We start from the raw sequence: 24,969 nt of genomic DNA, 5'->3' as shown, positions 1-24,969 counted from the left end.
GGCTGGCTACACGGAGGCCAGCCTGCCCAGGAAGAATGGCATGCCGGGCCGGGCGACGGGGACTAAGATTGGTGGCCACCGAAGGCCGAGAAGGCGAGCACATGTATACTCAAGAAACCAAGCGGCTACAAAACTAGGCCAAGTTTATTGCTGAGGTTGGGCAGAGAGTGGCACCTTTAGGGATTAAGGCCACTGGCGGTCTTTGTGCTTCCCTGGAACGTGGGGTTTGAAAGTAGTAACCTCACCCCCACCCCACCCCACCCCAGATTGTGCAAAATATGCAGCTGCGGCCTGAGGCCGGCGCTAGGTCTCCCCTCAGCCGGCGAGGGGCGGGACTTCCTGGTGATGCCATCTACCAATCCCTGAGCTGGAGGGTGGGCCCCGCCCACCCCCTGGGGCAGCAGTCTCGCGGGCAGGGCTTCGTGCTCGTTCAGCGAGTCTGAGTCTCGCCGGGCTTGTACTCGGTCTCCCCAGAGGACACCTGAGAGATGCGCCGCGAGGAGCGCCACAGCTTCCGCGCAAACTGGCTGCTGCGCACCTGGCGAGAGGAGGATGGGCTTCAGTGAGCCTGGGCGGCTGCCCCCTACCCGATTTGATTCGATGCCCGGCCCGGCTGCTCTTGTCCTCACCTCAGAAGGCTGCCCGGCGCCCACAACGATCAGTTTGCCATCCTCCAGGCCCACCAGCACGTGGCTACGCTCCTTGGTCACGGACAGACTGCGCACTGGCACTTTCATGGGCAGGGGAGACACAGCAGGCTGCAGTCTAGCACAGGGAAGTGGATATCCGTTAAGTCACAACTGCAAGGCCTTCAGCACAGACGTCTTCATTAGCCCGTGTATCCACGCTGTCCTCATTTTAAGGCTGGCTAAACTGAATCCCTGATTCATAAGACTCCCACGAATGCATGGCCGAGGGAGGCCCAGGGTAAGATTCCCCATGGGCAACACACCTAGAAGAACGTGCTGCGGGATAGCGTGTACTCCCTATTACCCTGTGCCAACAACCACCACCTAGAGGGGCCCTGAACTAAAAGTGGGGCTCACTTGTTCAGATGGAAGATGTGCAGAGAGCACTGGATGGTGCCCAGCAGAACAAAGTCTCCTGCCACTGTCAGGGCCGTAGGCTGCTCTGGCAGGGGCAATGAAGCCCGCAACCTCCCATTCACTGAGTACAGGTGCAAGGAGTAGGTGACCTGGAAGAAAGGAAAACATTAACAACTGCCCCACCATTCCAGTTGCCCCAATGTCTTTGTTGGGTACCCTGTTCCATACCTGGGCCCCGGGGCGTTCACAAGCAGAACTCTGTACAACAATCTGGCCTTCAGACCCCAGGGCCAGATGTGATATAGGTCCAGGCAGTGTGGCACCTGGAGGCCTTAATGCTGCCACAAACTGACCTCGGCGTACAGTGTGGATGATCACAGTTCCATCCTACAGAAGGCAGATTAGGGTGCTAAGCAGAGAACTGGAGGCTCTAGGGCCAGCGCTTCAGCAAACAGTCTCCCCAGGGCACGTGTCCACTCACCTCGGATCCAGACACAGCCATGTCAAGTTCAGTGCTGATGGCCACACAGCTCACTGCAGCCTCATGACCATATAAGACCTGCACAGGCTTTGGTGCCAGCCCTACCGACAAACCACCCTGTGGGAAGCCAGGGCTAGCTTAAGATTCAGGCAATTAAGACTTTATCCAAACTAGAGGGATGGGGGGCAGCGGAGCCCCAGATTTGCTCACAGTAGTAAGGGTAAAGGAAGGATGGGAGCAGCTCTGAAGGCTCCCTGAGGGGAAGATGGACTTCCAGGCTACAGTGACCTCCCAGGTCTGCCCACCATACACACCTGCTGCAGAAGACGCCATACCATGCACGTGGTGTCCCGGGAGCCTGAGATGAGGTAGATGCCACAGGTGTCCAGTGCAAGGCAGGTCACTATATCTACACAGGAAGGAGAGGACGTAACAGGGTTACTGTACCTCCCAGGTCTGGTTCAGAATTGCCTGTCTGTCATTCTCCCTGGCACCAGGGCAACACATACCAAGGTGTTGGCTTAGCTGGTTCAACAGTTTGCCACGGGGTAGTCCAGTTACACGTAGGCTGCCATCCCAGTGACCCCCACTGAAGAGCAGCTTTCCGTCGGGGGCCACTGCCAGTGCTTGCCCACTAATGCCACTGCCTTGCACCCATGGCCCACTCAGTAGTTTCTGCATCCTAAGCCAGGGGGAAGATGGCAGGTGAGGCTGGGCCACAGGGGAGAGATCTGGGCTAATAGGAAACCTGGCCAGATCTCTCCCCTGCAGTTGGCCTGCATTCTGTTTAGTAGGGAGGTGGCTCAAGGCAGAGGGCATCCATAGCCCACCCCTACCCACAGCTCTCTCTTACTTGGGGTTCCCCATGCTGGGATCTTTGCTGAAGGTGAAGTAGTTATTGATGTTTCGGTCGTAGGGCAACCAGCTGTGAGTGCCCAGCAGCCCGTTGGCACTCACAGTCACCTGTCGGCAAGAGTGCGCTAAGGTGGCTTCAGGGCAAAGGCAGGAGGGATGAGCTAAAGGGAACACAGCCCAGCGCACTTACCAACAGGTCCGAGGAGCCCTGGGTGATGAAGGAGTGGGACTGCCGGTGGGGTACCAGAGCTAACACTACAGGTACCCCTTCACTGACAACCTGCGGAGAGATGCGGAGGAAGCCCCAGCTAGCACCCTCTTTTCCTTGCCCCCTACCCCCAGGGGCACAGAGTAGGTGTCAGATGGAGAGGATGAGTCCTAGAAGTACACATGACAGCAGTGGCATGTAAGAGGTGCATCACAGAAAGAGGCAGAAGACCCCAGGATCAAGCTTGATCTCAGCCCTGATCCTCTCGTCCTATACTTTGGAGGGAGAGGGGTCCATCCTCACCCCACTCAGGGTCTTGGGGATTGTCAGGAAGTCACCATTTATGATGGCCCCCCTCAAGAAAGCCTCCCTTCCTCCTACCCTCATGTCTACAAGATGCCTTTAAAACAGTCCCTTCATTCCACATGCCCATCTGGCCCCAGAAGGTAGGGACAGCGCAGTTAAATCCATCTCCCTGAAGGAGCAAAGTTCCTGCTCTATTTTCACCTCAGCAAAAAAGGCCTTGAGCTGGTACAGGTTCTGGAAGACACTAGGTGAGTTAGCGTCAGGACGAGCGAGGCGACTGGCCGCTTCCTCAGCAGAGAGCCGTGGTGGGTGTGGCTCCTGTGGACGAGACGGTCAGCACCACGATGTGAGAGTTTCTTTGAGACGGATTTCTTTCTCCGTGTGACCAGAATAAACTGGTTGTCCTGAAACTCTCTTTGTAGACCAGATTGGCCTCGGCCTCAATCTTGCAGAGATCCACCTGCCTTTGCCTCCCGAGTGCTGGGATTAAAGGTGGGAGCCACCACCAAGTGTTCTTGACGGCTGTATTCCCTGCAGTTCCTACCTTTAGCAGCTGACAGGGAGTCTGCCCAAAGTTGCTGATGATGCCTTCCAGAGCCTTCCGTTCCCGTTCATCTGTCACATGGTCCAGGTCTACAGCCCCTGAGAGGGCGGCAAAGCAGTCAGAACTCCTTCAGTGTTCTCTGCATTGCAACTTCATCTGTTCCCTGGCCCGGCTTACATGGGGCACACTGCCTACCTTCATAAGTACAGTAATAGAAGACATTGAGGGCCTCCTCAGCTGCTGGACCCCGCTGCTTATAGCCGAAGATGAGGTCGATCCACTCATGCAGGTGGGTGGACACATACTCCGACTCCTGAGGACAGGAAGCGGCAGTCAAACCTGGGACTGTGAACCCTACCACAACTCTTAACTCTGGCTGGCTGGCCGTGTGCGGTCACCTCCTCACCAGAGCCCGGCGATGCTGTTGGATGAAATCCTCTGGACTGCTGGCCCACGGGGGCAGCACCACATCATCCACTTTCTCATTGGTCAACTGGAGGCAGCCCAGATCAAAACCTAGCCGAGGAGAAGATTAGCAGTGTCGCATGTATCCCTGGCCACCCCTGTCTGGGCACTCCCACAGCCGGCGCCTTGCATGCTACCATTCTGGTTCTCCAAGAAGTCGGGAAAGTAGAAGAACTCTGGGATGAGCTCCTTCACGTCTGCGGGGCTTTCCAGGCGTGCCTGCCAAGCTGCTGCCACTGAGTGGAACTGCCGGTCAGAGCAGTCGAACCTGGTGGAGGGACACAGCCAAGGTCAGGTGATGGATGCAGAGGGATGTGGAAAACCTGAGGCAACACAAGAGGCTGCTGGGAAGACAGCCTCTCCTCCTCCCCGACCTCCCGTCACTCCTGGGCGCACCGGCCACTCTGGAGCTGGACGTGCAGGGAGGTGAAGGGCTCCACGCGGATGAGGTAGTGCATCACGCCTGCTGCGTTGGAATAGTGGGTACCGTAGTGGAACTTGTCGATTGTACCTGCTGGGTCCTCAAAGCTCTCATATCTGAAGCCACAGACAACAGAAGTCAGCAGAAGCCCTTCACCCACCCATCCCCAGCCCACTGAGCCCTGCCCTGTCCACATGCTCACTTCTCCCTCACGAGCTGGGCATGCTTGGGGTTCACCACACCGATGGGTTTGGACAGGTCCCGGAAGACAGCTGGATTGCTGAGGTCCAAGACTGGGGACACGTAGTCCTGCAAGACCCAGGGGAACTGGCCGCCCACCCAGGGAAGAAACTGCATGAAGACCCAGATGGCTTGTTAGCCGGCACAGCCCTGCCCTCAGCACTCAGGAAGATGGATAGAGCCTGCTCACAATACCACTCGGAAGTGCTTCAGGAGCAGATGGTCTACAATAGACATTCCTTCCGGGGAGACCAGAGCCCAGCAGCAAGAAAAGAGGGTAGAGGAGTGAGGCAGTGGCAGAGGCCAGACCTTCGTCATAGGTGAACTATTCAGGGACCCTGCTTACAGCCTCGCCCATTAGCTGGCACTGACAGATGCGGTTTGGGGGGGCAGGATATGTATACAGAGTGGGGTCCTCACCACAGGGTACTGAGACAGGTCATTATAGGTGCGTCCTGCGATTGTGTTGAGTTGCATCAAGTATTCAAAGTTGGATATCTCTCGCTGTACCCATTTCTGGAGGGCAGAATAGCAAAGGATGGGCAGTAGTTCTGTCCGGGACCCTTGCTTACAAAGTCCCTACCTCACAGTCCACACGAACACACCCAGGACTCTTACCTGAGTAAGTCCTGAGGCACGAAGCATCTCCTGGGGGGAGCGGCTGCTTAGGTAGTCTTGGGTGTGTGGCCGTAAGCGCAGGAGCCACGAGTACACCTGGTTCCGTACCTGGGTGTGGGGTGAGATGGGATAGGGCTGGGGCCTAGGAGTCTGGCAAGGAGATGAAGCTGAGGACCCGGACACCTTGCATGGGAAGTTGAGGAAGTAGTTGGACTGATCAATAAAGAAGAGTTCCAGCGCCGAACGCCTCAGGTTGAAACGCCGCAGGTGGACCTCACGCAGCTGGGCCAAGGGGCGCCGAAAATCATGGCCGATGCCTACAGGACCAACGGTAGATATAAGGAGTCACTGGCTCCTACCTGGTCCAGACCTTGGCCCTTCTCTACCATCCCCTCAACCAGCTCCACCAGAACGCACCTTCCTCAGTTTCCACACGTTCCGTGCTGCCATCGTAGAAATACACATGCTGCGTGGTGACCTCTAACAGTCCGGGGACCACGGCCACCACTGTGACGAGCTGGCACTCAGCTGATAGGAGCAACTTCTCATGCTGCTTATCCAGCTCCACCGCCTCCATCCTGAGGGTCAGCATACAGTTCAGCTAGTGATGCTGGCATCCCTTCTTGGCAAGCTCCAAGGGCCAGCGAGTCATGAAGTCCTGTGTTCACACCTCCCTGATGGAGAGGAGTTGCCCAGGGCCTAGTGCTCACTAACCCTGTACCCTCGTTGAACTTAAAAGTCTCACCCCTCCTGCTGCCCTGCTTTTCCTCATACCCCTGTCCTGGTCCCCACATCGTTCAGGTTTTTCTCAGCCTTGCTGAAAGGTGCTTAGCTACTAAAGAACACCCAACCACCTGCCCTGCTAAAGAAAGACCACCTAACCACTCATCCTTTTAAATAACTCCCAGATTTGGGGATAAAGAGTCCTTCAGGTACTCAGTTAGTCAGCAAAAGACAAAGGCTTGGACTCAGTCCCATGGAAGGCACACATCCCGGACCAGCCCCCAGTCCACCCACTCACAGGCTCTCCGGCACTGCCAGTTCATCCTCCCCTAATTGGTCTTCGAGCAGTTCCTCTGGAGGGGTGCTGATTTTGGCCTCTTTGGTCACTGCCAGGGGCAGTGAGGCCTCTTCAGTGGGTGTCATGGGGGCTTCACCTGCGTGAGACCAATCGTACTTATTTAGAGCAAGGCATGGTGGGAAATACCAGTTGGGTGGACCAAGCACAACACACTCACCTAAATTGTCTCGCAGGGCACTGGCTTCTAAGTGAGGGTCAAAGTGATGATTGGGTACCAGTTTTAGTCGCATTCGTGAGTATGTCTCTGCATTAGACAGCTTCCAGTGGGGAGCTGGAGGGACCCTGCAGATATATCACCACGAATTGTCAAGGCCTAGCAAAATGTTACAGGGCCCCCACTTTAAGACTGTAGGGTTTCTCTGGGTAGCTTTGGCTGTCCTGAAGCGCAGGTCTGTAGACCAGGCTGTCCTTGAACTCTGCCTCCAGAATGCTGGGATTAACGGTGGTGCTTCTGCTAACATGTCCCCCGCAAAAAACCCATAACCTTGGCTAAGACTGCTGTTGTTATTCATGTTACCTTATTCTATTTAAGACCTTGAGCAGAGAGCCAAAGGCAGTCTGGCACTCTTAAATGCTCCCTTTGACCCAAGCCCAGCTCCTCCCCCTAGAAGCCCAGCCCACCTTAGTGCCCAGGCCCCACAGGGGCTGGAAAGCTGGCGCCACAGTGCCCCCCAGTGCAGCAGGGCCATGGAGTGCTGTGCCGCCTGCTGCTTCAGCACCGCTGCATAGCGCAGCCCCTCCAGGCGAGCCCTGCGCTGGGCGGGTTCCAGGACCAGCTCCTGTGGTGGGAAGAACAGGTCAATCCCACTGGCTGCTGTTTCTCCTACCCGGTCTCTACCCGGCTGCCCTATTAGCTGTCTCCCAGGCATGTAGGTGAGGTAGCACACTGTCCCCTGTTCTGGGCTGCACACCTGGAAGGCCCTTCGACTCTGAATGCGTTCTCGCCGCTGCCGCTGCCCACTGCTCATAAGCATGTCATAGCAGGCATTCCAGAAGCCGGACATGAGGTCATGGCTCTTAGCATATGTGTCCATTTCAAACTTTGACATGGTGGGTTGTACCTGGAGGATTAATGGTGTGAGACCAGAGCATGAAGTGTGCCCGAGCCCCCATTTCTCTTCCTTGATCCCCACCTCCTTTAGGCACCTGCTTGTCGATGAAGTGGCGCCATTCAGGTGTGGCACAGAAAGCCTGGAAGTCCTCAAAGAAGGTGGGACTTCCATTGGTGGGCGGTAAGGAGGGCAGCCCCCACTGCAGTCCCAGGGGACCGTAAGCACGGTCCAGCAGTGTGCGGACCAGTGGCACCAACCACGAACAGCGCTCAGAGGCTGCCACAGCTGTAGATGGAGGCTGTGCATGCTCGGTCTCAGAGGAGGAGGTGTTCAGTGCCCGGCTGAGTGCGGCCTCCAGCTTGGAGAGGACATAGCATGCCTCTTCACGGCGGGCTGGCACTGCAGTCTGCAGTAGTGTATGCAGCTTCACATAGGCCTGGGCATGCAGCTGTAGGTGCAAGGGAATGAGGGTGTCAGTGATTGCTATATCTCCACCAGTTCTGCCTCCACCTCCACTGCCCACGTGTATGCTCACCTGTGGGTCCTCCAGCAGGATATAGCCAAGCACAAGACGTAAGCCAATCTGTGCCATCTCACGGAGTTCTGCCATGCTATTGGCGAGATGTGGCCAGGCGCCCAGGCGATCAAGAAGGTTGCACACACCTTCAAAGAGCTGCCACATATAACATTTCCAGCGTGTTACCACACAAGGCCGGGGATACAGAGGAAGAAAGCAAGGTAAAGTTTGGCCTGGAGGCTAGGGAAGGTTTGAGCCAAAGTCACTGTCCTTCCTGCTTGACCAATCCTGCAAGGTATACCTGGCTGTCTCTAACACTGTCATTCACCCCAAACCTTGGCCTGACTCTGACTAGACATGCCCATAGATGTCCATGCTGATGCATCCAGGACTGCGCTGGGTACTCTCCCATCTTCCAGACTAGATACTCCCACGTTCATAAGGTCACAAGAATGCATGTGGCTCACGCCCCTCTGAATGGTCGCACCTTTTCACTCCATAGCTCCTGATTACCATGGCCCTCAGCGCATAGGAAATCCTGGAGCAGGCGGAGCAGCCACAGTGCCTGGAGAGTAAGGTTGGCCAGGCCTCCTGGGGGAGCCTCCTTGATGTCGGTCAGGGCTGATTCCAACATCATCTCTAGGAGGCTGGGCAAGAGAAGGACTCAGTACCCACCTTGCACTTTCTTTGGCTCCTAGGCTCCCAGAGGCTCATCACCTTTGCAAATCATCCCTCTTACCTACGCTTGATGCAGTCTGGTGGGCGCACAAGTGTGGCCGAGGCCCCCAGCTGGGTAAGAACGGAGAAGACCTGGCCACGTTCCCGCCAAGCAGCCTCATCGCTGCCCTCCACGCCGCGCCACGTCACTGAGAACAGCACATTGGTGAGCAAGTTGCACAGCTCCTCTTCAGGGGTTTGCTGTGGGTAAAGGAGGGCGGTGAGGGCCGTGGGCTGGGAGGGGAGGGAATCTCTACTCAGCACCCCCCCTTCCCCTGTCCACACACTAGCAGGAATGGTGAGAGGCGGCATTCAGCAAACAGCCAGAACTGGCACAAGGGCTCCAGTTACTGTCTGAACTCTGGGGAGAGACCTGGGGTTCTGCTGGAAAGAGGAGAGGGGATATTCACAGAGGCATTACCCTGAGTGTTTAAGGCTGCCTGGGAACTCCCAAGGAGAACTGGGGCTGGAGAGACAACTTAGAAGAGACAGGCTATCCCTAGGGCGTTTAAAGTCTGGGCCCTACATGGCTGCTCTCCTCCACTGTGGCTCAACATAAGACTATCAGCCCTGGCATCCAGTTCATCTTTGGAGAGGTCACACTGCTAACCCTGCTCCCTTGAGGTGTCATCTCCAGACACAATGCAAGGTGAGAAGGTGGCCCACCTCACCTGGGGGTTGCTTGTGTTAGAGGTGTCGTCCCCACTGACGGTGGGTTCTAGCAGGCTGCCGTCCTCTAGCACATTGGAGAGACTGGAGCTGTGGCGGCCTTGGGCAGTAGGGAAGGGCCGCGGCCCATCAAGCGGGGAAGGTGTGCCAGGCTGGCTGGCTGGAGTAATTGTTCCACTGCTGCTGCCACCGCCAGCAGTATTGCCCGAGCCCACACTGGCCCGTTCCAAGCCCAGGTCAAAGGGCGTACTGAATGGGGAGAGGGCATGGTACAAGGCATCTGGGTCAGGGCACGGGGGCTCTGAAGGTAGGAAGACGTCAGAAGATTCAGCAGGCAACTCGGTGGGTGAGGGGGACAGGGCTGGCTCTAGGGAGGTGGGCAGCTCTGGGAGAGAGCGCGGGGGACTGCTGGCTGTGGCAGCCTCCAGGACATACAGGCGGGTCAGCATATCCTGCCAACCAGCTTGTCGGGCCAGTAGCCGCACTACTTCTGGCTGTCCGTAGATGAGGTGGAAGAGCTGCCAAGCCAGGGCACAGCAAATTAGAGGCCATCTGATTGCTTCCCTAGAGCCTCATCCCAAGGTCTTAACAGTGGGAGCCTCCAAAGACACCCCCATTGCAGACAGACAAAATGAACTGCAAGAGCAGAAGCTATCCCTTTTCCTCCCCAGGCTTTTGTCTCTGACTCACCTGACGACAGATGTCCAGGCGGACGCTGAGGTCAGCCTGGAGGGACAGCTGTACCACAGCCAATAAATCTGAGAGGTTCAGGCAATCCGGGGATGCAACCTGAGGGGCTGACACGGTAGGAGGGGACTGTCTCAATCCTGTCCCCTATGGGAACACTCCCTCTTCCCACCAGTCCCATTCCCGATAGATGTTGCCCACTCTGCCTGCTCTGGTTCTGTTTGCTTGTTGCTGTGTTGTGGTCTTGTGAATGCTATGTAAGCATTCTGCCACTGAAATGCATCCTCCCCTCCATCTCATCTGCCTCTTGGTCCCAAGCATGTCATACCTGCTCCTATAAACAGCTTATAGAGGCCCTGGCAGAGCTGGGGAGAGATGGTACCCTCGGTCAAGCTGGCAACAAGACCCTGGAGACCACAGTTTCGCAGCCGGAGCCTCTGGCGGTTCCGCTCAGGTAGCCGTTCATTTTGCTGCAGTCTCCGCAAGATCTGTATGGGGGAGATGAAGGAGCTGTCATCACAGAGGCCCTGACATAGAAGGAAAGTCACTGCACAGGTATGTGGCTCCAGAAGAGGCCCGTGGAAGCGGCTTTATTCACTGGTGCAAAGCTTCCCGAGAATCCAGTCTGGGCCTCAGAGAATGGGATTATGAGGTCAGGACGGGGCTGGGTATACCTTGAAGACTCTGTCGGTCAAAAGAGACTGTGATCTTGGCCGCACCAACAGAGTGAACAGCACCTCGAGGTTCCCTGGCTCTAACAGGAAGATGGCCAAGGGCTCTTGTGCTGGAGAACTGTGAAGCAGGGCCAGCAACAAGTCCAGTGTGCCCACCACCTGAGGATACAGAATGTCTCTCTAGGCTGGGTTCCCCAGCTGGCCTATATACCTCTCACCCAAATCTCACCCTCCCCAAACTCCTGCCTACCTGGCTATCATCACTGGTGGCTGTCAAAAAGCTCAACACAACCTGCATGTCATCCACTGAGAAGCTGCGAACCAGGAACTCACGTGCCAGACCCAAAAGGGATGTCTGTACTGTGCGCAGGTCGTCGGCCGCAAGGGGGCGCTCCCGCTGTGGGCTAGTGGGTCCAGCAAGCACAACCAGCAGTCAGAGAGGCAAGATCAGAGAAAGTGGCTAAGTGAGCTGGGCAACATGTCATCCTGTCTCCAATACCAGGCACGACCGTGTCAGGCCCCCAGCACCCACCTGGCCCCACCGGCCTAACCTGTAGTGTGTGCGCAGAGCATCGAGGATGAACTGGACTCCATACTTCTTCCGAAGCTTCTGTCTGTGCTCACGGACTATGCTGGACATGTACTGGATGTGACCTGAGCGGACATCAGCAGAAAGCTTCCTCCAGGGCAGGGCTCCGCCTCTGCCGCTCCTCCCAGGCACCATCCTCACACCCCAGGGCACAGTTCTGACCCCTCAGATTATCTAGAGCAAGGCTGTGACTTCTCACCCTGCCCTGTGGCTAGGCCTCTTGTCCGAGACCTTTACCTACCCAGGCGCACAGCAAAGTCACTGAGGGTCCAGAGGTGAAAGTTGAAGAGCAAATGTTGGTAGAGCAGGTAGAGGAGGGGCCCACTGCTCTCAGCCGCCACCTGCTCCATCAGCAGCTGGGCAGACATGAGCACGTTCATATCCATGGCCCAGCTGGGGACCTGCGGGAAGAAGGAGCTGACTGAGATGTCAGGCCCTGCCTCCTGCTGTCCCAGTCTTCTCAGCAGCAGACACGAACCACCATCCTTGCTCACAGCCTTTCATGACCGCAGCCATCTCTGGAATACAAGCTTCTCCTGACAGCCTGAGCCACCTTCCTATCCACATCCTCACAACCAAACCTGCCCATTCAGGCCCCACTCAGACACCACTGTCCAGAAGGTCCTGCCCATCTCATTTCAACCTGCTCAGAAGGTCTCACCTTGCGCAGGAGGGCCCCTATGATGGCAGGCCCCTGGCATTGCACCAGGCTCTCTTGATTCACAGTGTGGCCCTGCAGGAAGTTCCGAAGCATCAGGAGAAAGGCAGCCACTGCATTCCTCTCCATCCGTTCCTCTGCCAATTACCAGGAAGAGGACAGAGATTGGTCAAGGGCATGCCAGAAACCACTACCTCAGACTTTCTCCCAAATCCAGGTGTGAAGGACTCACCCGTAGACTTGCCCAGGGGGAGAAGCAGGCCCTGAGTGTTAAGGCCTGAGGTCAGTTCAGGTCCCACAAGGTCATGTGTTTCACCTGGACCTGCTTCGGCCTCTTGAGGCTGCACAGCTACTCGCTCTAGCAAGGGCAGCAGGGCACCCATGCCCCCTACACAGTTCACCACATCCTGGGGGGAGGGGCAGTGGTAAGAGGACAGCTCCCGACTAGCATCTTGCCTAAAGCCTGGACGCAAGGTGTGGGTCTCTTAAACTGGTCTTCCAAACACTATGGGGCCCGATACTGCTCCCAGCTAGCCCTATGCACACTACACATGTACACACGTACCTTCACGTCCCACGTCTCCACCCTATGTCCCGTCAGGCGGCCATCCAGCCCATGGCCAGGGGACAGGTCCAGGCAGATATTGCTCTTACAGGCCTGGATCAAATGGAACAGAGGGTAACATACTGAAAGCGGAAGCCTGAGGGCAGAGCCAGAGGGTAGGAAGTGTTCCCCAGTCCCTAAATACCTGAGGCGAATAATGGAGGAGCAGCTTGGCACCAAGCTCGTGTAGTTCACCCTCAGGCTTGAAGGGTGCTGGCTCATTGGGTCCTGGAGAGAAGAATTCAAGGTTTTAAGAGCTCAGGAGAGCCTCTGGCAAAAGTCCACCCACAGCTTCCCTCCTCCCTGCATGCGCAGAGGACAGATTCCTAGGGTTGCCAGCTTCCGCTGGGCACTTTGCAAATCTCATGCCCTGAAACTGGGACAATGGGGTAGAGGCTGGGACTAGGGCACGGGAAGACAGACATAGGTGCTACATACCCAGGACATGTAGGACCTGCAGGGCAGATGCCTGCAGGGCTTCATGGAAGATGGCCACAGTTCCCAGCTCCCCCTCCAGAGATGTGGGGCTTCCCCACCGAGTGTCCTGGGTGCCTGCAAGGGTGGAGCTGACGCTGCCCTCCTGCAGAGCGGCCCCCAGCCCAGGCCCCCAGCCCAAGCCCGTGGAGGCTGGGACTGACTGGGAGCGGGTGAGGGAGGGGTGAGTGTGAGACAAGGCGGTGGGGAGCCCTGTGGTGGTCGTCGTTGTGCGGTGCCCAGCAGAACCAATACAGCAGGAGGAGAAAGGCTGCGGGGTCAGGATTGGGAGACTAGTCAGGTCCGAGCAAAGCCTGGGAGTCCACCTATATCCATCTAATGGTGACTCCCAAAACCATGGACTGCAGAGCGGTACAGGCTGAAGACACACAGGGGTTCCAGTCCACATTGGCCCAAGTCCCTCCAACTGACCCAAGGCCTCCCAAATCCTGCCTAGCACACCTCACTGAGGGATGGGAAGTGAAGAGGTGCTGTCTTGACCAGATGACCATCTTTGTAGACACTGACCAGGTTCTGACTGAAGAGCCGGCGCCCAGGCACATGCACAATGGCCACACAGTGCTGTAAGAGGAGCCATGCTTGAGTCTTGGCGTTCCTCGCCCCACACTGGGCCATGTGAGAAGGGTGGGGACTCACCCAGGCAGAATCAGCGAAGGACACTTCGGGCAAGCTCATGGTTATGTACTCCTTCCGTGTGCACACGGCTACCACCAGGGTCCCAGCTGCCGTGAAGAAGGCCTCAAACCCTGAGCCATTGCTGGTGAAGAAGCTGGGGGCAAGCAAGCCAGTTATGCCTGCTTCTTCTTACTCACACTGGCAGTGGGTCCCTAGCCCTTGGTAGTTACCCACCTGTACAGTTGTTTTCGCTGGAGGGGTCGGCTGGGAGCTGAGGTAGAAGCTGTCTCTGTGGAGTGCAGACAGAGCCAGGCATGGAAGGTAAAGCCAGGTCCCGGCCATCGCTGCACAGGTGGTACCATGATGCCTGCCATGCTAGGTGTGAGGTCAAAGTAGCGCAGGGCACGTGCAGGACCCCGGTGCCGGGCCATGCCTGACAGTGCTCGGATGATGGCACCTGCATGCCGAGCCTTCTGAGATTCAGTTCCCTCTGACTCTGAGTCCAGTCCTGGTGGGGGGCGCAGCAGACGACGCAGCTCCAAGGGCCTTAGAGACACTCGGCCCAGAGCTTGCAGCAATGCTAACAGCTGCTCCTGGCAGCGGACTCCCAGGGCTATCCCTGTGCCAAGTGTCTCTAGCAGGTAGCCCACTAGGCCTGCTTGCACACAGGTGACGCGGCTGGCAGGGCAGCTGTCACAGAGCCACCACAGCCGTTGTGCCAGGAAGAGGCGCAGCTCAGCTGTGGGCAATGCCGGTAGCCATTGCATCAGCACCAACACTGGCTGTTCATTGCGGATTGGTGGAGGCGGGTGCATGCTGTGGTCACCCTCCACAGCCTGTAGGTGGAAAGAATGTGACAGCCCCAGGTCAACTATGGCCCCTTGCCAGCTACGAGACTTCCTGTTGCATAGTACAGGAAGCTAGCATGTGCCACCCCATCTTGGTGCCTTGCCAAAGGTACATGGACGATCATGGCCATTAAAACAAGTACTTAGCACTAACTTCCAAGCTTTGGAAGTAGCCTAGACTGGCCAAGCCCTAATTCTATGTTCCTGGAATAGACCTTGCGGCCTATAGTGTAGAGGTCTCAACTCAGGGCACTGACACATGGCTGAGCAACAGCTCACATTGTACTGGCCATAGGTAACAGTCCTCCAGACAAGGGACCTGCCTCAGGCCAGCTGCCTTTGGGACACAGGCCCCAGCCCAGTACTCACCATGTTGAGCAGTTCTTGCAACAGTCTTTGGGTGGGGGGCCCATGGCTCTGCAGGACCTCCTGCAGGTGCTGGTAGCCAATGCGTTCCTTGAACACTTCCTGAAAAGTGGGGTGGAAGTAAGGAAAGTTGTGGGTTTGAGGCCAGTTCATACTCTCAGGGACCCCTCCACTTTTGGAACTCTTTGTCTATCTCTGCCTGAAGGTTATAGTATAGAAGGGATAAGGACAACATGGAGGATGGAGTAGCCTATATTCATCTACAGATGGTGGTCAGCTCACAAGTGTCCCAGGACACACTGATGACCACACCAACCAAGCATGTGGAACCACACCCCAGAGGGAATGGCAGTCACGTGCTCTCCAGGGAACAAGATTTACAGGCCAGTTTTGAAAACACGAGGACAACAAACTCTACCTCTGACTCCTATCACAGAAAGTCTGAAGCCTCCTCACCTTGGCCGACGGGGAGCCACTCATGATGCAGGTCAGCACTCTGACCACGTGGACGGCAATGGCATCTGTGTCCTGGTCCAGCACCTTGGAGTAGAGGGGAAGTCAGAAGAAGCAGCTGCCAGAACCTGGCAGTAAAGGGGGTGCAGGGCCAGGTCCACCAAGGTCCAGGGCCTCTGCTGAATCAGCAGCTCTCTGTGAACACCAGTCTTGACTTGCCCCACAAGCTGTGATGTCCTGAGCTGGAGTGCTCTCATAGCAGATGGGCAAGACTGGGAAAGTACCACCGCCTGGGGGCGGGGCGGGGGGGCCCTCAATTGCCACCTGCTGCTCCTGACATGGCCACTGGCATGAAAGAATAGACCAATGGTGCATACTGCCTCTGCACTCCCTCCTGTGGACTTCCTGGTCCTAGTTCCCACATCCCCACCCAAGTTAGACACACGTGCAAGCAAGTCATCAAGTGTCCCATCACCCATGATGATTGACAGAGATTCGGGGGTACAGGGGCAATCAATCACAGGGCAGTAGAGCCAGAAGAACCTTCGAGACCTCTAAGTCCTACCCTGTCCCCCATCCCCTAAATCGGTGAGGATGCTGTGGTCTAGCTTAACTGAAACTGACAGTCAGAGGCATGCTGCTCACTCCCCTGGCCCACTCTGGGGGATGAGAGGCTGATATCAAGTGTTCAGCCATGTTTTGTCCTGTGGGCCCTTTGCTCACAGCTCTTCCCAGGCCCCCGGAATGTGACCTCAGACAACCTTCCCTTCTCTAGGCCTGTTTCCTTATCTGGAAATAAAATCGGGGCGGGGGGTCACCTAGCCCTGCCTGATTTGGAGCCAAATGGATAGGCAGACTCTCAGAAAGTCACCATAGGCAATAAACATACAAGGCTGCCTCATGAAGACAAAGCCAGGGCAGAAGCTCTGGAGGTTGGCGGCCCAGTGTAGAGCCTCCATCTGACACCCCACAGTTCCTACAGCACCGATGACATGAGGCATGTAGCATGTTATAAGGAGCCAGATCTGTTTAGAAGAGGACTCAGGAGCCACGGAAGAAATGGGCCCCACTAGGAACCCCTGCCATAGTAGGTGGTTACAACCTAAGCTCTTAGTGTCTGTATTTGTGTCTCCTTCTGAGAAGGGGATGTGGGGTAGGTGGTGAAAGGTTTCGAAGGTTCCTTCTAGCTACATCCTAGTACTCAATTCTAACACCGGGGGTGGGGGTGGGGGGGGGTTAGAGACCACTTTCTGCTCCAGTCTCTAGGATAGGGCCTTGGAAGGGGCGGGGGTGAAGAAAGGGTATGGGAGTCACCCTTGCCGCCAGGTATGTGGTGCTCAAGCACATCTACCCGCATCCACTATTCTAGAGTGCAGGAAATGGTCAAAGAAGGAGCCCAGGGTGGGTGACCCAGGGAGGTGCTGCCTGAGCTAGGCAGCCAAAGAGTGGTACCTTCTGGACATCGGGCTCAGTCAGTAACCGGGTGGCCAGGTCACTGTCCCCCTCAGGGGGTGCCCGCGCCTGCAGGTATAGCTGTGAGGAGGAGGAGGGGAGTAGAGGAGGAGGAGGAGAGGTTAGAGCAGGAGCAGGGGAGCTGCCAGTGCTCTGCACCAGTGGGAAATGGCCCACTGGGTCCTCGTCACAGTTCTCCCATCAGAGTGGGGCCAAAACCCAAAGGGATAAACCCTGCCCAGGCCCCAGGCCCTCCCACTGAGCACAGGCCATAGCCATGTTTGCTCAGCAGCAACCTTCCAGGAAGTCTATGTGATTCCCCCTGGGTTTCGGGCCTTCCACCCCCGGGTGAAACCCCACCCACCTTGCTGTTCTGGATGAGGCGAATAAGATGTTCAAAGCAATTGTTGCTAAGGAAGGTGGCTTGTAGCACTGGCCGGTCCTCACATGCCAGCATCATGGGGATGGCATCTGTGCAGGGGTCAAGGTCAGATTCCCCCACGAGCACTCTTACACATCCCACCTCTCCCCAGTCTGGCCTTTCCACCAGCACCAAGGGCCTGGGAGCCCATACCTACCGAGCATGCTGACCCGCAGGGTGACATGGGCCTCTTCGGGGCCTGAACTTGGACTAGCTGGCCAGTCAGCATTAAGAATGTGGAAGTAGCCCTCAAGCAGGGCTCGGAGTTCTGGTCCTCGGGGTGGTGCCCGGCTTGCGTGCAGGACATGCACTGCCCCCACCAGTGCTTTCAGAGCTAGCGGTACCTGGGCTGGGTCACGGCCCCAGCTCCGCACCACACCTAGCAGTCCCTGCACAGAGCCAGCGCTCACAGCCACCTGTCCATTCTCCTGTGGGTGAGGAAAGATGGCAGTGGGCTCACCTAGAGGCAAGGTGCCGAGAGGCCCCCCCTTGGTCCACAGCTCACTACCCAACCCACCTTTCCTCCTGCAAGGACAGCGCCAAAGAGGTGGATGAGCCACAACAGCAAGGTGGGAGGCAAACGGTCTGCATCCTGCAGGCTCTCTGGGTAGCGGGTAGAGCAGAACAATGTCACCACGTTTGTAGGGCCATGGGTCAAAGGACTGCATAAGAGGTAGGGTACCTAGCATGGGGGTGTGGGGTAGAAGCTGAGCCTAGCAAATGTCCAGACTTGCGGAAGGAAACCCCCTGATATGGGTCTAAAATGACGTGGATGGCAGGGGGATGGGGGCTACAGCGTTCTTGAGGGACATATGGTCCAGCCCTGAGAGCCTAAGCAGCATCCTAGATCCTTACATCCCAAAGTGACAGGGTCCCAGAGCAACATGTAGCCACTGTGCTTCTAAGATGTAAATCTGTTCCCTCTCCTGCTGTGACAGTGGGAGCTTCTGGTGTGTGGCTCTGGGGACCAGGCTGTATCAACTGCACTGACAGTTCCCCTTCCCCACCGGGGATTTCTAGGGGCTTTCATAGCCTCACATGTGGCCTTGCTGCAGCCAAGCTGGACAAGGTGTCAGGCAGTGAAACCCAGAGGGCAGGAGGGTCCAGGCCTGAGTCATGTTGTGCGACACCTGGGACTGGGTGGGGTCAGGGCCTCCCTGCAGTGGGGCTTTTGAGGCAAGACCTAAGAATAAAATTGCCCCATGAGGGGACAGGACACAGAGGGCTAATACCCTGAGAAGGAGTAATTGGTGACATTCTAGGGATTTGGGGACAGAAGTGGGGAGGAATGAGAATCAACCCTGAGGATACCAGGCTGCCATTGAAGGGTCCTACAAATGGGAGGAAACAAATCTAGGTGGTCCTAAGAGTGCCTAGGCTGTAGGAAATGAAGGCAGGGCTCCCCCAGGGATCTCCTCTCCTGGGGCCATGTACAATTGACTTGCTAGACTATCTGAGAGGAACCACCTTCCCACAGCCCTTCTTGTCTCTGTCCAGCTACTTCCTGCTCTGACCATATCCAGTGCTGCCTACTGTCCCTCCAATGAGAGGAGAGAGAGAGAAGGCCCAGAAGAGAAGAAACAAGTGAATGAAAGAAGCAGGAACGAACTGGGACACACACACACACACACACACACACACACACACACACGGCCAGAGGGGCTTCTGGGTATCACCCCTCCAGGAGTGAAGAAGTAGGTGGAGACAGCTAGGGCAGAGAGGGACCTGAGGAGGAAGAGCCTAGGTTGGGGCGACCCTAGCAGAGACTGGACAAGGAATGAAGAAGGTACAAGTGTCTGGGAGGAGCCAGGAGAGAAGGAAGATGGGAGGAAGACTCAGGGTACAGGTCAACACCCCACCCTCATTCCAGCCTAGGAAAAAAACCGCTTTGTCCAAGCTTGCACTTTATTTTCTCTCTACCAGCAAACTCCTACGTGGCTGCTGAAGGTTCCGGTGCCTCCCCCAGGGCAGACCACCAAGGAGTTCCTGTCTAGCGGATGGCATTGAGGAACTACAGGAAGGGGACCTAAGTTTGGAGGCAGGACTGGGTGGAGCCTGACCTTGGAAGAAGGCTCCGAATTCACAGGGCAAAGCGGTTGGAGGGAATTTGTATTTGTTCTTCTCCTTGGAGCTGATGACTTCCCTGGGGATGGGGGTGGGAGAGTTGGGGTGAAGCCCGCACTGAGATCCATCAGCTGAACTCTCACCTCTTCTTGGTCAGGCCGCTGGTCTTTCTCCTCCAGCCTGCACACAGGCTAGTCCCCATAAGACCAACAGTCCCATCCCATCCCTTTCCTTTGTCCTGCCTCCTGTAGGCCACCCTGCCTGAGGCCTGGGTCTCACCCACTGTGCTGGTGCCGCCAGGTCTGGTAGGGGTCAAAAAGCTCCTCACAGAGGAGCAGAGCATGCAGGGCCACATTCTCCAGCTGGGTCTCATGGCCCTCCTTTGATGATGGGGGTCCTTTCAGCTGCAGTGTAGAGAGGGAAGGGGGGTTAGCCAGTCATACCTGCAGTAGCTGTCTCCACCCTATCCAGGCAGGCCCCTCACCTCAGCCATCAGCCCAGTGAGCAGTGCCAGCACTCGGGGCACCAGGACTTGGCCCCAACCAGCCTCTACATTCTCCAGGTTCCTGGGATGGGGGTGAAGAGCAAGAGAGGTCACCCTATGGTTGCAGGTCTCCCTCACTCCCTGGCCCACACATCCATGCTTCCACCCGTCCACAGAGGACATTAGGGAAGAGCCACCTGCAGAGAATGATGAAGAGCTTCAGCAACAGCAGGGCCTGTTCCAGGTCGTCCTGGTCCAGCTGCTCGGCTAGCGAATGGAGAGCATCTAGGGGTAGCAGAGGGACTTCCGCACCTGTCTCCTCTGGCCTGTGAGAAGGGGGAGTTACTGAGTGCCAAGGACAGCCATACCTGCCTGGCCCTGACCACCATGCAAATCCAGCCTTACCTTCGAGGTTCCAGGGAAGATAATGAGATACTCTTCTCGAAGGCACCCACAAAGGCCTTCAGCCATTGCTGCAGGTAGCCAAGGTCCTTCTGTTGACCAAAGATTTCAAGAATGAGAGGGAAGAATCTCAATGACGAGAGGAGACGGGTATGGACAGGTGGAGCACACGGTTAGGTGGATTAGAGGTGGAGAGACAGGGGCTGGGGAAGGGAGGAGGGGATGGGCCCTGGAGGACAGGAACTTGGAAGGGACCACTGTGGTATCGACGGGTCACCTCCAGGACCTCAGCTGCTTCTCTCAGTCCAACCTTCAGTCTTTGTTCCCACCTTTCTAATGCTGGGACCCACACAGGCCTGACAAGGCAGAGGAGGAGCTTAGGTGGGGGCGTGGCTATGGTCCACACTAGTGCTGCTGCTGCTTTCTAGTCAAAGCTTTGGGATGTATCCTGCCCTGGCACCTTTTCCAGGTTCTGCAGCCACCACCTCCTGAAAAACTTGGGTACTATGTGCACCAGGCTGCACACACACTGTTGGATAGGCATCCAAGTCACGCTTAGACTTCAACGCTACAGGATCCTTGCACAACAGCCCACCCTTGCCCTGAAACCTCCATCTGCTCTTGCTGTTTACCTGGACCCCGGGTCCCAAAGCCGGTTCCATGGACAAGAGGGGTAGGTAGTGGCTGAGCCAGTGTATGGGCGCCGCCAAGGAAATTATGGTGTGAACAAAATACGTTTCCTCCGCCCTGGCTGGGGCAGGAAGCGCAGAGTCACGGTGGGGGAGGGCAGTTGCTTCCTCCCAGCAGACCGCAGGGATGTGGAGGGGGCCCTGGGGCACCCTGGGCTGCAAACACATTATGGGCAAGGCCTGCAGCACATGGGGTGGGGGTCTTCCTGTCCTGGGTACCATCCTTGCTGTCAGGGTGCCAGGTAACTTTCATTTAAAGTACTCACATTTCCCAGTACTCACAAGTCCTCGAGCCTGGGAAGACTATGCAAGACTTCCTACACCTCTGTCCCTCACCAGGACCCAGCCACCTACCTGGATCCCACAGGTCTTTTGCTCAGTGAAACAGCTAGCTGTTTGCCTTAACTTAAAGCCGTATCCAGGACATGGGAGTGGACCTGGCCCCCACTCTAGAGTCCAAGTAGCTGCCACCAGAGAGCCATCACCTTTCCCAAGTTAGAGAGGAAATGAGAACGACCGTGGAGAAGGACGAGAGAAGTGGCACACTTCAGTCAGTGCTCACAGTGCCCAAGACTGCTTCCTAACGCTGTGACCCTTTAATATAGTTCCTTATGTGGTGTGGACTAGATCCATAAAATTATTTTTGTCATTACTTCATAACTGTATTTTGCTACTGTTATATGGAATATAAACATCTGTGTCGCCGGGCAGTGGTGGTGCATGCCATTAATCCCAGCACTTGGAAGGCAGAGGCAGGTGGATCTCTGTGAATTCAAGGCCAGCCTGGTCTACAAGAGCTAGTTCCAGGACAGGCTACAAAGCTACAGAGAAACCTTGTCTTGAAAAACCTAAAAACAAAACAACAACAACAACAACAAAGCATCTGTGTCTTCCGATGGTCTTAGGGGATGTCTGTGAAAGGGTCTTTTGACACCCAGACCCACAGAATCACTGTTATAAGAGACAAGGTCTCTCATTGAAAGAGCGCTCACCATTTGGGTTACATCACCTAGCCAGAGAGTTCCCAGGACCTGCTGGTTTCTGCTCCCAAGTATTAGGGTTACAGACATATGATGCCGTGCCCAGTTTTTACATGGGTTCTCAGGATCCCAACTCAGGTCCTCATGCTTGGGAAGCAAACACTGAGTCATCCCCTGTGGCCTACTCCCCCACCCCCACTTTGAGACAGGGTCTCACATAGACCCAGCAAGCCTTGGGCCCTGTAGGTAGTTAAGGCTATTCTTGAACTCCTGACTCCACTTCCTGAGAATTGGGATTATGGCATTCACTACATAGCTCAGGTAACCCAGAAAGGGACCATGGACATCAAGAAGCAAGACATCACTGTGACTTCCTATCTCTCTTGTTACCTTTGTTGACCTTCCCAAGCCTCCCTGGAAGTCCCTTTCCCCATCAGCCAGCAGGAAGACCAAGATGCCCAGACTCTGAACCACCGAGAAGGCCAGGTTGGATTTAGAGGGTTACCCCAAAGGCTCATGTGTTGAAGGCCTGGTCTCTAATGCAAAAGTGTTCTAGTGGGGTTTTAGGGAAGTAATTGGATCAGGAAGGCTCTAACCATTATCAGTGGATTATTCATTGATAGGTTTATAATCTGGTGGGCTCCTGGGATGGGGTAGGAGTGCCATGGCACATTCCCTTGGAAGCTATCCCTTGTCCCTGTGCATGTATGGCCTGCCTGTGCGTATTCTCCCCCACCCCACTCATGACCACCCTTTCTGGTTAACATAAAGCAAGGCAGCTTTCTCTGTCATGCCCTTCTGTCGTGATACTTCTGCCTTGTCATAGGCATAAAAGCAACAGAGTCAGACCACAGTGGATGGAAACCTCCAAAACCACGAACCAAAACAACCCTTCCCCTTTTAAGGTGACCTCACAGACATTTATCAGAGCACACCAGGCCTCTAGAGCATTTCTTCTGAACCCATTACAGGTGGGAAGTGGGAAGCCTCAGCACCCTGGGGCCAGCTATACTTCTGGGATAATGCAGCCAGATCTTTGTATTAGGCTAAGGAACCTGGCCATTTGACCCTGACTCCTCTCAGTGGCCTCATAGAACCCTTCTGGTTTCAAAAATGTCCCAACATTGGGCTGGGGACATGGTTCAGTGAGAATGCTTCCCACGTAACCATGGAGACCTGAGTTCAGATCCTCAACACCATATAAAGAGTCAGGATCAGCAGCGCATGTTCCTAAGCTCAGCACTTGCAGAGGCAGAGGCTAGCAGGTGTGTGGAGCTTGAAGGCCAGCAAGCCAAGGTGAATCTGTACTCTAGGTGCAGTGAGACTCAGCATCAACACACACACACACACACACCACACATGCACGCACGCACACACAATAGCCCAACACTTTCCCAACTATCCCTAGTCAAACCATCTGACCTAAAATAGGAGACCTAAATACCCAACTGACCCTTCTCCACGCCTAGAATAAGGGCCCAACTGCTGAGCCTAGCCCTCTAGGCCCCTGGAACAGTCGGGGCCTGCTTTCTGTACTCTGATTACCCTGTGGCCCAGACATCTACACCCCATTCCACTGCCTCGGTGACTTGGGCTTGGGGTAATTAAGCAAGAATCTCCATCTTCTTCATGGCCACTCCGGCCTTCTATCCCTTGAACCACACCCTTGGCCTGTCTAGTCCTGTAAACACGCCAGATCGGGCTGAGCGAGGTTCAGGGCTAGGCCAATCAAGGCAGGGTTCATGGGCTCTGAAGGGGCGTGAAAGAGACAAAAACACAGGACTAGTGACAGGAGAGGCTGCCAGTCCCTCTCTTCTAGGCCTCACTCCTTCTCCCTAGGAAGCCCCAGGCCAGCTCTGACCTGAATTCCATTGTTTGAAGCAACAGCACTAAATGTCAGATTCTGAGTGGTGGTGGTGGGGGTCGTCAGAAGGTCGCAGCAGGGTCTGGAGCAGGCTGGCTGTGCTGGCTGTGGCAGGCTCCAGAGCCTGAGGGTGTGGCTGTAGCGCTTGAGGTGTGCCCTGCTACCTGAGAGCCTCTGCCTCACTCGCTCTTCCAGCCCTCTCCAGTTCTGAAGGGAACCTTAGGACAGACGAGGAACAACCACACAGGCCAAGTCCACCCAAGAGCCCGTCAGCCTGTAAGGAAATATTGGGTCTTGCTACAGGGGAGAAAATAGATGTCACTGTCCCTAGAAGGATGGATGCTAACTAGCCATCATTTCAACCTGTCCCCAGCCAGCCCCGAATACACTCAAAGAATACTGGGAGGAAGAGCTCCCAAGAGCTAGGGAGGTACAGATGGTTCCTGGGGCACGGAACTGCCCCTCTTAGAACTCTGGTGGGCTCAGGGCACGTCCATGTGGCATTAGGAGGAAACTTTCTACCAGAGGGACAGGGACCACTAGGTTACCTGACACCACACTGCCTCTGAAGCTGAGCACACACTTACGCCCAGTACGGGCCTGCAGCAGACAACACTGGACCAGTCACTGCTCTGGCACAGGCTCCATCTTCAGAGCACTCCAGTGGTTTCCTCCGACATCCGAGGCTCTGCACAGGTGATGCCCTCAGCTCCAGCCTCAGCTCCCCGAACCCACTAGTCCAAGGGCATGGCTTGCTGCTCCCATCCCACTGGGCAGTATCCACTGTATTTCCCATGTGTCCTTTTCAGAAGCGCCCTCGATCAGAATTGGTGGCTGACAGTATGAATTTTGGGACCCAGACCCCATTTAATGGGTAGCCTGTTACTTGACATAAAACTCTCTGGGCTTCAGTATCTCTTTTTGTGGAGTCAAGGGGGAGTTGAGAAGGGTCTCACTGTGTAGAACAAGTTGGCCTTGAACTCACAGAGAGCTGCCTGCCTCTGTCTCACGGGCAGGGATTAAAAGAGTGTGTCACCAAACTTAGCCTCAACTATCTCTTTATAACAGTCTGTTCAGTGGCAGCCACACCATCCAGCATTGCAAAGGGCAGGATGACTGGGGCTCTGCTCAGCCCAAATTCCTGCATTATAGGACAACATCCTCATCCCTGTCTATGAGTGAAAGCAAGAGGCATCCCATGGTTCAGTGCAGAGTTGAGGCCTCCAGGGTAGTTTCCGGTTTGCTGCCTTAGGCCTCAAAGGCCTAAGATGTGATCCCCAGGGAAGAAGAGCTCCAAGTAGTGGGGAGAGGGATCACAATTCAATACTGGGTGATACCTCAGTCAGAGCTACCTCCACTTTCAGGGACAGACAGGAAGAAATAGGGTTGGATAGGTCTGGACAA

General features: G+C 55.8%; 1 protein-coding gene across 2 annotated transcripts in view; it reads right to left on the bottom strand.

Annotated features, from left to right (window-relative positions):
• Positions 1-262: 262 nt before the first annotated feature.
• The window catches only part of Nbeal2 (neurobeachin like 2), a 29,499-nt gene continuing 4,792 nt past the window's right edge, over positions 263-24,969 (bottom strand). The window contains exons 2-54 of one of the 2 annotated variants that reach the window (XM_041677103.1): positions 20,036-20,124; positions 19,828-19,956; positions 19,631-19,712; positions 19,426-19,550; positions 19,143-19,225; positions 17,600-17,685; positions 17,240-17,510; positions 17,026-17,132; positions 16,662-16,742; positions 15,213-15,296; positions 14,760-14,858; positions 13,777-14,378; positions 13,564-13,696; positions 13,369-13,488; positions 12,871-13,177; positions 12,578-12,660; positions 12,394-12,486; positions 12,061-12,235; positions 11,832-11,965; positions 11,412-11,571; positions 11,133-11,235; positions 10,832-10,985; positions 10,582-10,740; positions 10,236-10,395; positions 9,911-10,017; positions 9,223-9,738; positions 8,574-8,752; positions 8,322-8,481; positions 7,853-7,990; positions 7,412-7,765; positions 7,177-7,326; positions 6,887-7,044; positions 6,423-6,547; positions 6,206-6,341; positions 5,602-5,762; positions 5,185-5,501; positions 4,987-5,082; positions 4,529-4,653; positions 4,302-4,442; positions 4,043-4,173; positions 3,847-3,956; positions 3,636-3,753; positions 3,441-3,538; positions 3,098-3,214; positions 2,573-2,662; positions 2,381-2,490; positions 2,037-2,209; positions 1,842-1,936; positions 1,528-1,644; positions 1,275-1,433; positions 1,047-1,195; positions 630-765; positions 263-538 (exon numbers count right to left, since the gene is read on the bottom strand). In XM_041677103.1, the coding sequence (XP_041533037.1) occupies positions 431-538; positions 630-765; positions 1,047-1,195; positions 1,275-1,433; positions 1,528-1,644; positions 1,842-1,936; positions 2,037-2,209; positions 2,381-2,490; positions 2,573-2,662; positions 3,098-3,214; positions 3,441-3,538; positions 3,636-3,753; positions 3,847-3,956; positions 4,043-4,173; positions 4,302-4,442; positions 4,529-4,653; positions 4,987-5,082; positions 5,185-5,501; positions 5,602-5,762; positions 6,206-6,341; positions 6,423-6,547; positions 6,887-7,044; positions 7,177-7,326; positions 7,412-7,765; positions 7,853-7,990; positions 8,322-8,481; positions 8,574-8,752; positions 9,223-9,738; positions 9,911-10,017; positions 10,236-10,395; positions 10,582-10,740; positions 10,832-10,985; positions 11,133-11,235; positions 11,412-11,571; positions 11,832-11,965; positions 12,061-12,235; positions 12,394-12,486; positions 12,578-12,660; positions 12,871-13,177; positions 13,369-13,488; positions 13,564-13,696; positions 13,777-14,378; positions 14,760-14,858; positions 15,213-15,296; positions 16,662-16,742; positions 17,026-17,132; positions 17,240-17,510; positions 17,600-17,685; positions 19,143-19,225; positions 19,426-19,550; positions 19,631-19,712; positions 19,828-19,956; positions 20,036-20,124 (8,193 nt within the window). In that variant the 3' untranslated portion in view covers positions 263-430. The remainder of the gene's footprint in view (positions 539-629; positions 766-1,046; positions 1,196-1,274; positions 1,434-1,527; positions 1,645-1,841; positions 1,937-2,036; positions 2,210-2,380; positions 2,491-2,572; positions 2,663-3,097; positions 3,215-3,440; positions 3,539-3,635; positions 3,754-3,846; positions 3,957-4,042; positions 4,174-4,301; positions 4,443-4,528; positions 4,654-4,986; positions 5,083-5,184; positions 5,502-5,601; positions 5,763-6,205; positions 6,342-6,422; positions 6,548-6,886; positions 7,045-7,176; positions 7,327-7,411; positions 7,766-7,852; positions 7,991-8,321; positions 8,482-8,573; positions 8,753-9,222; positions 9,739-9,910; positions 10,018-10,235; positions 10,396-10,581; positions 10,741-10,831; positions 10,986-11,132; positions 11,236-11,411; positions 11,572-11,831; positions 11,966-12,060; positions 12,236-12,393; positions 12,487-12,577; positions 12,661-12,870; positions 13,178-13,368; positions 13,489-13,563; positions 13,697-13,776; positions 14,379-14,759; positions 14,859-15,212; positions 15,297-16,661; positions 16,743-17,025; positions 17,133-17,239; positions 17,511-17,599; positions 17,686-19,142; positions 19,226-19,425; positions 19,551-19,630; positions 19,713-19,827; positions 19,957-20,035; positions 20,125-24,969) is intronic. The other variant, XM_041677102.1, reaches the window with a different exon arrangement.

Source organism: Microtus oregoni, unplaced genomic scaffold, assembly GCF_018167655.1.
Source record: "Microtus oregoni isolate MIOR12 unplaced genomic scaffold, Mior012 000028F_ref0000031, whole genome shotgun sequence".
NCBI lineage: Eukaryota > Metazoa > Chordata > Mammalia > Rodentia > Cricetidae > Microtus > Microtus oregoni.
The sequence above is the reverse complement of the archived record's forward strand: the minus strand, read 5'-3'. Positions and strand labels throughout refer to the sequence as shown.